At 34.5% G+C, this 10679-nt stretch overlaps 1 protein-coding gene across 1 annotated transcript; it reads right to left on the bottom strand.

The window, feature by feature from the left end:
- Positions 1–627: 627 nt before the first annotated feature.
- LOC126745850 (uncharacterized) lies at positions 628–8140 on the bottom strand. Its single transcript, XM_050453874.1, has 4 exons — positions 7680–8140; positions 3102–3216; positions 2822–3041; positions 628–2765 (listed from the first exon to the last, which is right to left on the bottom strand). Exons 1-4 carry the CDS (start codon positions 7973–7975, stop codon positions 766–768), a joined length of 2631 nt encoding a protein of 876 aa, XP_050309831.1. The 5' UTR covers positions 7976–8140; the 3' UTR covers positions 628–765.
- Between the last annotated feature and the right edge of the window lie 2539 nt (positions 8141–10679).

Below are 10679 nucleotides of genomic sequence, written 5' to 3'. Positions count from 1 at the left end.
TTCACTCGTCAAGTTTGACAATTTAAAATTATGTACTTCGTTTCCGTAGTTACGAAACAATGTTTCATGGCTTCTTTTATTTAAGGGAAAAATAATAATGTTGATTTGAAATTTTTAACATGATTAGTAATAATTTACCGTAATTTTAATGATTCCCGATTTTCGGAAAAATAGTATGTAGACCTCGTAGGAAAAGCCACATTCCCGGACTCCGTATTTTTACGATCGCCCGGGAATGTTAAGCTTTTCCTAGTAGGTATACAATATACTATTTCCACCTTTAGCCTATTAGGCAATATTTTGACAGTCATTCCTTTCCACATGAGCTCTTATTTGTATGCTTAATAATTCAGCCTTTATCTCCAGTGGGTCTGTAGAAGAAAGATAAAGTGAGACTAGGATAAACAGCCTCGTAAACTGTAAAGGATTAATGGGAGAAGAACTTTGTAAGTTTTCGTAAATATACGACGTTTTCTTCCTATATAGAACCAAGAGATGCTATATATGTTGTCTCTAAACTTCTCTCTTCTTAACTTGAACCTCGCTGCTTGGAAACACCTTTTAAATATTACAACAAACGTTTCACACAGAACTAGACAAACACTTCGTGCAATTTATAACCCAATCAATCTTTAAAACTCAGTATAATTCAAACATGCGAAAATGCTTACAAAAATTAATCCGCCTATATATAAATTGTACATATATATATTTATATGATCTTACGCACTATTATCACAAAATAAATAAGTAAATGTAAAATTCCTAAGTCATAAAGTAGCATTTGGCGCATTTAAAATAGCCTCCCTGTTCGGTTTCGTGGCTTCCCAGACCGATAGAGCAACTAGCGTGGCTCCAGTTCAAACAGTAGCTGCACTCGATACTGGAGTCGGTTTTCGCAAATTTTACCCTGCAAACGCAACAAAACCAATCGCCCACTTCTTTGTCTTTTTGCAGTTTTTCGATGTAGGTCCAGCAGTCGTCCGAAAAGTACTTTCTTATCGCAGTTAAATCCGCGTAAGCGATCCTGTTATCGATTTTTTCTTCCGGCAGCAAATCCCGGATCTCTAGAGGTTGGTTTTTATAAACGTCGTTGGTGTTTCGCAGTAAAAACGAGAGTATGACGCTGCGTCTCTCTTTTGCCGGCCTTTTAAAGAACGGCAAATCGTCTCTTCGGGATATTTTCTCGTTTCCCTCTTTTCGGGGTCTTCCTCTTTTTCTTCCGAAAGTAAACTGCTCTTTGCGACATTCCGTATCGTCTAATATCAAAACGTCATCGTCGGCTTCGTTGTTATCCGTGCTAACGTCTACGTGATTTGTCACGTTTAAATTAGAGTGTTCCGAATTCGTTTCTTCGGGGATTAATTCGACATTGTCAACAGTACTGTCGCTATCACTCCTAACTCGCTTACGACACTGTTTATTAAAATTCTGTAAAAGCTGATAGTTCTTGCACGTAAGTGTGGTGGACACGTTGTCCAAAAACGTTAGGATATCGGGAAATATTTCGTCTGGAGCCTGCATCGAAGCACCGGCTAATGTACTGCATTTTGACACAATCATATTATATTTATTATCTTCCGGAGACTTTTCAAGATCATTTACAGATTCTGCACTAATTGTATCTTGCAGATATATCCTTGAATTTGGACAGTTCATTAGGTAGTAATCCATAGTCCATTTTGTAGCGCATAAATCTTCCATAAACAAATCCTTCGAGAGATGTTGCCTTACATGGAAGAGGTGCCTGCAAGGTAACGTAAATGCTTCATAAAATGCGCAAGTGCAGTCTGAACTTGTCGTTTTAAAACATTTTTGCACGTCAGGTGTTTTAGTTTGAAACGTAACAACGTCATCCGAGTCTTCACTGACATCTACTGCCTCCACTGCCTCCATCTGATCTAACTCACCAACAACTTTTAAAAAAGCATATTCAGTTAACATGTCCTGATATTTCTTCTTTACACCATTAGATGAAAAGGAACTAAACTTTTGTCTCTGTAGCATATTATTTACTCTTTGGGCTCTTTCGTTTTCCAGCATTTCAATGGCAAAGAACAAACTATCTATGGAATCAATAAGACTGCACTGTCCAGGGGATTTCTTTGTAATAGCAAGCAAAAAATACAGCAAGGCATGACTGGTCTTGAGGAAATCTTTAATTCTCTTTCCCATAAGTGGATTCCACTCCTGTTTAAAATTATCCCAATTTCCTTCCAAGTATTGAAGACAAACGCTCGCAATTGGTTTGATCAATGTATCTTTGATATTTTCAAAATCCTCTTCGCTTTCAGCTTGCAAAAGTTTTATTAACAGGTTTATTGTGGCCGACTGATCTCGCGAGGAAAACCCCTTATTGGTACGTTTATTATTTTGACACATTCGGACCGTTTCAAAGATATTGGTGCAGATTTCTGCTTGGGGAAAAGTGTCTCGAAGTAAATCGTCTTCTTGATCGAAACTTTGAGGTGCCATGATGATCTGGATATTTTCCCACGAGCAAACGCTTTTAAATGTGTCCAAGAACCACTGAACGTAAGGTTTTTGCCTTGTAACCAAAATTGCTACGCCCACCACTTGGCATTCGCCATTACCATCTTCAATTTGCATGGTATACATCGCCGCTTCTTTAGAAAGAAACTTATGGACCTCGTCTATGCAAATTATTTCTGGGTAAGCGCCAAATGTACTTTTCATCCTTTCGTTACAAAAAAAGAGACCTTGAAAAGCGTCTTCGTCGTCCACTAAAAGATGGCAGTCCTTCCCTAAAACAATAAATACTGAACTGACTATTTATAGGAGAGAGGTTGTTTACCCTTACTGTGTATAAGTTTATTCACAATTTGCTTATACATAATTTGTTCTTTTATTCTCCCAGCATATAACGTATTGATATCAGACGCGGTAATATGTAACTTAGTATCATAATAACTTTTCTCGTTTATTATTTGCTTATCCGCTTTTAAATTTAGCAAGCTAACTGCTACCTGCTTGGTTTCTTCATCCAATTTTTTATTCAGAGGTAACCGCCGGTAAGCCTCCTAAAATTATACAACTATTAGTGATTATGCAACTATTAATTTCATCTTATTAATGCTTACCAAAGAAACCTCATGGTTATGCACATTGTTTATACTGGTAACCTCAAACTGGTTGCCTGCCTGAGTTACCGTAAAATGGATATGTGCCAAGCACAATTCCTCAGACCGACATGACCTTAAAATATACATATCTTATAAAACATAATCAAGGTATACAGTTTATTCTTCATAAATTCACTCCTCTACTAACCAGCAAAGCTTCCTGAAGTTAAAAGGTTTTCATTTTATACGATTGATTACTAGCTGTACAAAGATTGAAAGATTGTGAAAACCTTGACTATCTGTTAAGGGCCAGTCATATTTCACAAGTTGTCTACTAGTTTCAGTAAATTGTAATTCTGCAACTTGCTCAAAATTTGCTTAGGTCACAAAATAAAGTAGAACAATATTACAACTGCTCAAAAGCATCCATACTGTTCTGTAACTTACTGTTTGTAAAAAGTTTATTCTTCTCAAAGTAAGAAATGATTTGGTTACTTATACATAATTTCAAAACCCAAATCTAACATTAAGTAAATCCTGTACAAGAATTGTTTCTGTTGTAGAGAAGAATTCACCAAAATCTGTCTATATTTATTTAATAACAGCTCAAGCCCAATACACAATTATGCAAATAACTAAATACAAGCTCAAGTAAATCTAAAAAGTATCTAAAATAGAATACAAAGGTTCACTGTCAATCAATATATTTATAAATAAAGGCCAGATAAAGCTACAAGAAAAGGCTTCAAAGAATAAATGAATTTTTGGCATAGTTTGTCCTATAATAAGGTACATGGAAAGTGAATTGTAAAGTAGATATGGCCAATCTATAGTTGAATTCTTGTCTTGTTCCTTCATAGGTTAGCCCACCAATTCTAAAACCCTACATTTATTGATAAAAAAATGTAATAACTTATACAGAATTTTAAAGTTCTTTCTACTAGATCTAAGGTTTCAAGATCAAGTATTGAGCAGAGAGTCTTATAATGAAATTCCTGATCATTGTAAAACCTGTACTGTACATTCAGTAAACCTGTACTGCAAAATTGATGTTAAACTCTTTCCAGTCTGTGGATATAAAATGTATAGTTTAGGCTCTAGACAGAGGAGACATCTGTTATGACAGAGGCAAAATACAGTCTTTTTATTTTCAGTGATTAAAGTCTCTGGTACTATGTTTAATGAAGCCTGTAGAGTTGCTACAGATTTATTGATAAATATGATTCATAATATGTGTAGTGAGGTCTAGGTTGGAATCAATTAGCAGTTCCAAATCTCTTATCTGCTGCACACATTCAAAAGTAGTTTTTGTTTTAAATTAATATTAATCTTGGTTTTGATATAGTTTCCTTGCCTATTAATTAGAAGACTGTAGGATCTTACTAAGTGCCACTTTTTTACCTTTTTTTATGGCTGCTTTATAGACCCTCCTGAAATTCCTCTCTATCATCTGACTCATCCTAAATCACTCGGCATATTATAAGATCTTACAACCTGAGTTAAAAGCTCTAGATATTGCCGCATATCCTTGAGGTTAAATTAAAGAGATTCAATACTCACTCATTATCAAATCTTTGAAATTAATAACTAGTAGTTAGCGTCTTGTAAATGCAACTGATTGTATTTTAAGCAAGCTTTTATTGACATCCTTCATGAAACTACAATGATTATTGCAATAAACTCTATTAAGTAATTTTAGTTTAAAAAGATAAATTATGTACCAATTGTAAAACCAAATACCTCAAGGGATTCTTTATTAAGATCTGTCAAACCCTATTCTTGGACATGTCTTTATGGTTTATTGGTTTGTTAGTGAATGCAATGAATGCATCATTCTCGGTAAAAAAAAAAAGTGTGGTGGGAAATTGTCAGGTCTCTTGGTTTAATGATCATTGAAAGCAAATGCGCGAAACTTTGCATTTCTTAAACTCCTTGTATAGCAATAATAAATGTCTAGAACTTGCAGAACAGGTCAAAATCTTTAGAAAAAGGTATAGGGAAGAAATTATATCTGCAAAAAGGGTGGCAAACTCTCAATATATACTTCAGACTGATAATAGAACGAAAGCTGCTTGGCAGATTGTAAATGGCCAAAAAAAGAAGGTGAATAGTGCAGCCCATGGGTCTTACTGCATCCGAGTTCAATACATTTTTTTCAGGTATAGCTGAGGAAACTCTCAAGAAGATTCCACTGGCCACGGCCACTGCTGAATCATTTACGGATCAGGGCTGCCTGTCGGGTGTCCCTGTGGGGGGTTTTTCTTTTAGTGAAGTGATGTATATACAAGTTAGAGATGCTATAAGTAATTTAAAAAATAAACATTTTAGAGACATATATGGAATGAATGTCCCTCTTCTAAAACAATTAAAAGAGCATTTAATATATCCTTTAACAAAGCTTTTAAATTTATGTATAAGGGAAGGCATCTACCCAAGCGGCTTTAAAATTCAAAAGATCATACCAATTTTTAAAAAAGGGAGTAGAGATGATTTAAATAATTACCATCCAGTATCTTTGATTCCAATAATATCGAACGTTTTTGAGCTACTTTTAAAAAATCAACTTTATATGTATTTTGAACAAAATGGAATCCTCAAAAACTTTCAGTATGGGTTTAGGAAAAAACAATCGACTGTTAAGGCTATACTGGATCTTCTGGAGTATGTGGTTGAGGGCTTTGAAATGGGGTCCCATGTTGTAGCAATTTTCTGTGACCTTTCAAAGGCCTTCGACTGCATATCCCATAGGATCCTTCTGAGCAAGCTTAAACTTTATGGTCTGATCCCACCCAGTTTATCACTTCTTGAAACTTATCTTATTGGATGTGTACAGAAAACCTGTTCGGGTGGAGCTTTATCAGAAGAATGCAAAATAACTCATGGTGTGCCACAGGGTTCTATTTTGGGGCCATTCCTCTTTGTTATTTATGTCAATGATATTGACAGGTCAATTAAGTCTAGGCTGCTGCTGTTTGCTGAAGACACTACTCCTCTTTGCAGGAACTAGTTTGCAAGAACTGGAGCTGATACTGGTGGAGGTGAAGTCAGATTTGGGCAAGTGGTTCAGTGCAAATAGACTTAGCCTAAATGTCAACAAAACGGAGGAAGTCCTATTCTCTTTGAGAAATACAGAGGGTACCAATGTTGAGAGTTCGGATGGGGTGAGATTCTTGGGTGTTCACTTAGATCCTACTATGATATTTGATAAGCATGTGGAGTTGATTGCAAATAAATTGGCAAAACAAATATTTCTTTTAAAAGGCTTAAAAGGCACAGTAAATAAGGATGTTTTGTTAATGGTTTACCATGCGCTAAAACAGTCCACCTGCAATTATGGTCTCTTGGCTTGGGGTCATGCACCTCAAGCTAGGAGAATCTTTAAACTGAGAGCTCTGAGGGTTGTCAAGAGTCTGGGTTTCAGGGACGATGTGAGAGACTCTTTCAAAAAACTTAAAATTCTTACACTTCCATCACGGTATATCTTTGAATGTCTAATATATACAAAAAATAATTTACATAAATATACCCAGAGATCAGAAATTCATACTCACAGCACTCGACAGGTAGATTTCCTGGAAATGCACTTTCTAAGACTCAATAAATCTCGTATCTCAACTACTTATTATGCCCCAAGCTTTTTTAATAAACTTCCTAATAATATTAAAGCTCTAAATGAAAAACTTTTTGCAGCCTCATTACTTGCTGATAGAGCCTTCTATAGCTTTGATATGAGTATCTACAAGCTCAACTGTGAAAATTGGTGAAAATGAAACAAAAATTGGTTTTAGGAAATTGAAATTGATATTGGGGTCTACAAAATTTTAACTGTTTGTAAATTGTGATTATTTTATTTAGTATTTGTGAAATTGTATCTTGGGTGTTATTTTTTTAATATTTTAGATAAGGGTTTTAATTTGCAATGTAAAACTTTAAAATAATTTGTAAGTGAAATAATTTTTTAATATGTATTTATCTACTTGTGACGATGTAAGAAAATTTTTTTTTCATAAGCACGAATAAACTTTACTTTACTTTACTTTACTTTACTTTACTATGACTGCAGGTAATTATGCCCATATGTAGGTCAGACAACTGAGACATGAGGCCTTATGGCCCACACATAAGTGTTTAATAATCAACTCTTAGACAACATCTTAATATTTAATCTCGATTTTGATATTACGGAGTTGAAACCTGACTAACCTGAACCTACTTCTTTCAAAGACATACAATAAATCAAATTAAGTTGAGTCCTACAAACCTATTAAAATTATTTGTAATAAAGGCTCTGCTCTTTTTGTTAAACATTTCTATCCTGTTTATAGATATACTGTCATTGCATATTTCATTATAAAATTTAGGAGCGAAATAATTTACAAATTTTAAACATGGTTTTCTTGGTGTACAATGTATTACTAAATGTTTGTTTAAATGATGATCTACCAATTTTTATGTCTCTGTAACAGAAATATTGATTCAATGATTTCCATTAGTAGCATCTTTAATATTTCATAAGCTCTTACATGGTCATGCATTGTTCTATTTGTATATAAAACTATATCTTTGATCTATGCAAGATTAATGTATGTCACTAACCTTTTAGGTGGCCTAAATCCTTTTCCCTTGTGGACGTACTTTTGTCCTCCCTTTATACAGTTATATTTCACTTGATAGAATACAAGGCTTTCGTCGAGTGGCCTTTTAACTCTGTCCCTTGCAGTTTGAATGGTCCTACTGTCCCTTTTATAAAACGAGAGATATTTCGCCCTCGATACTTCCTCAATTTTAGCTTCGATTTCTTCAAGTGAGGAAAATATATCCCCTTTATTTATGCCCAAAGGTATCACAGATTCTATCTGTTCAACTACTTCAGGTGATGGCTGGGGGTTCATTTAGCTTCTTTTTTTTTTTGAATAATTTTTTAATGGTATAAAGAGGACTGTAAAATAGATGTAAATAAAAAATTGTAGGGGGTATTTGAACACAATTTTTGAATTTGTTTATGTTTATATTTATTATTTAATTAATTTCTTTTTTATAGTTTAGGCTTTTTAGGTTGACAGATCTTGGTTATCTTGGTTGCTCTTTTTTTGGCTATATAGTGTTGCTACTGGGTTAGGGGGAAATGGGATTCCAGCTCTCTTATTAGCTACAGCAGCGAAGTTATACTGCGCCATACGTCTTTATTGCTTTCCGTGTCACCCTTATTACCTATTCCACGTAGAGTGATTAAACGTATTTCATTTTTAAATTATCTAAGGAGACTAAACGCAAGGAGAGTGATCTATGTGCTAAACGTGTAAACCCAAAAATGAACCAAAACTAGTTTCAGAAAGTTGCCACATTAACGTTGCTGGTCAGAAGTGTACCTCACTCTGATTGGCTGAGCTCACCTTTTGATAAGGTTATTGCATAATTATTATATAATTAATTATTATATAAATTAACTTTTAAAAATATATATCAGGACATTCATTGCACATTACATTTTTAAGAAATTATCAGATTTTTGCTAAACTTGTGTTGAAAATTTATGTCGTTTGACCATCTGCCATTGGCAGACATTTTGAACATTAGATTGAACCTCTATTGAACCAATAATCTAGCAAGTAGCTTACAATTTTGAAATCTAGATTAGATACCCCAACTTTTAAAATCACTTCCTAAACAGTAAAGTAATTTTCTTCTTCAAGACAGTTAGTTAAAGTTGGGAAATGATGGTCAAAAGATACAATTTTCAACAGAAGTTGGGCAAAAATCTGTTAATTTCTTAAAAATGTGAACAGTTGCGAATTTAGTTTTGTAATTTATCGATAAATTTGTGATTTATCAGGTTATTCAGGGTTATAATAAAAAAAAATTGTTAAGGAATTCAGAAATTTGTAACCACAGTACTAAAAAGATCAACAGGGGTGTCAACTATTTCGGTTTTTTATGATTGCCTATAATTTTCAAAGTACTTTAAATAGATTTTTTTTTATATATTTTTTTTAAATGTGCACCTGGTCTATTGCCCGTTTTCGGCTTATCGTTGATTTTTGGGACACCCTGTATACACCTAATGGTAATTAGGCAGCTGGAAATAATTGTAAGTATTAAATTTGACAATGTGTTATTTAGTCAAAGTCAAAGTCAAAATATACTTTATTTGCTAAGTTTACAAACTTGTGCTAAAAGCTTCCTAATCCTAGAATTTATAATACAAGTATTTATTTGGTTATACAGGACAAAAACAGAATACAGAATCGATTTTGATATAGCATATTTGATATAAACAAAGAAAAAGCCAAAAAAGAAGAAAAGAAAAGGCGAGAACCAACATAAAACCATAATAATAAAAAAATAATAATAATAAAATAAATCTGATCAACAGACATATAATTAATTATAAATATTAAAATGAATCGTTAAAATACTCTTCAATGCTGTAGTAAGCTTTTGGTTATCTCCTAAACTTTTTAAGGTCTGTAACAGTCCTAATCGAAAAAGGAACATGATTAAATATTTTACGACTAATAAATATAAGAGAGTTTCTCGTAAGTAAGGAGGTGGGGGTTGGAAGAGATAAGTTGCCCACTTGACGAGTATTATGACTGGTGCAGGATGGTGGACTTACGGACTTATGTATGAGTGTTGCAGTCTCCAATATAAAGAGTGAGAAAACTGTTAAAATTCTTTCAGCTACAAAAAGCGGTTTACAAGAGACTCTCAGATCAACACCACACAGATACCTTAATGCTTTTTTCTGAATAGTAAAAATTATGTTAAGGAGTCCCTTGGAGCACAAACCCCAAAATGGCAACCCATAACGGATATGAGAGTCTATTAAGGCGAAATAAACTGAACGAGCAAACAACCCCCCCCAACTCATGCCTGGCAACCCTGACTGCAAAACAACCAGAAGAAAGTTTAGCAGCGAGGCCCAAAACGTGGTTGTCAAACCTTAAACTCTCGTCAATGAAGGTGCTGAGAAATCGACAATAATCCCTACCATGTAGTGGGCTCTGCTCATCAAACAAAAAACCCTCTACATTACACTTAAAGCTCAGAACAAAAGTCTTATCAACATTGAATACAAGCTGATTGCAGATGCACCACTCTTTAATTTTGTGAAGGTCCTCTACTATGAGAGATCTGACTACTTTTTGATCTTTGTTATGCCACAGAATTGTAGTATCATCGGCAAACTGAACCACTAGTCCATGCAATGATAGAGAGCTTAAGTCATTAACGTATAATAAAAATAAAATAGGACCCAACACTGACCCTTGAGGTACACCACATTTAAGATGTGCTATCCCTGACGAAAATCCAGATGCAACCACCCTCTGGGTGCGGCCAGATAGGTATGACTTCAACCACCCCACAGCCACTCACCTAAATCCGTAAAAATCAAGCTTTGACAGCAGTATTCTATGATCCACGCAATCGAAGGCCTTGGACAGATCACAGAACACCGCTGCTGCAGCCTCCTTGGAGTTCATAGATAGATACACACTCTCCAAGAATCTGAAAATGGCATCCTGCGTGCCCTTAGATGACTGAAATCCATACTGATTAGGGGACAGCACATGGTAGACACAAATTGATATGGGA

Source organism: Anthonomus grandis, chromosome 16, assembly GCF_022605725.1.
Source record: "Anthonomus grandis grandis chromosome 16, icAntGran1.3, whole genome shotgun sequence".
NCBI lineage: Eukaryota > Metazoa > Arthropoda > Insecta > Coleoptera > Curculionidae > Anthonomus > Anthonomus grandis.
This window is presented reverse-complemented; position numbering and strand designations above follow the sequence as displayed.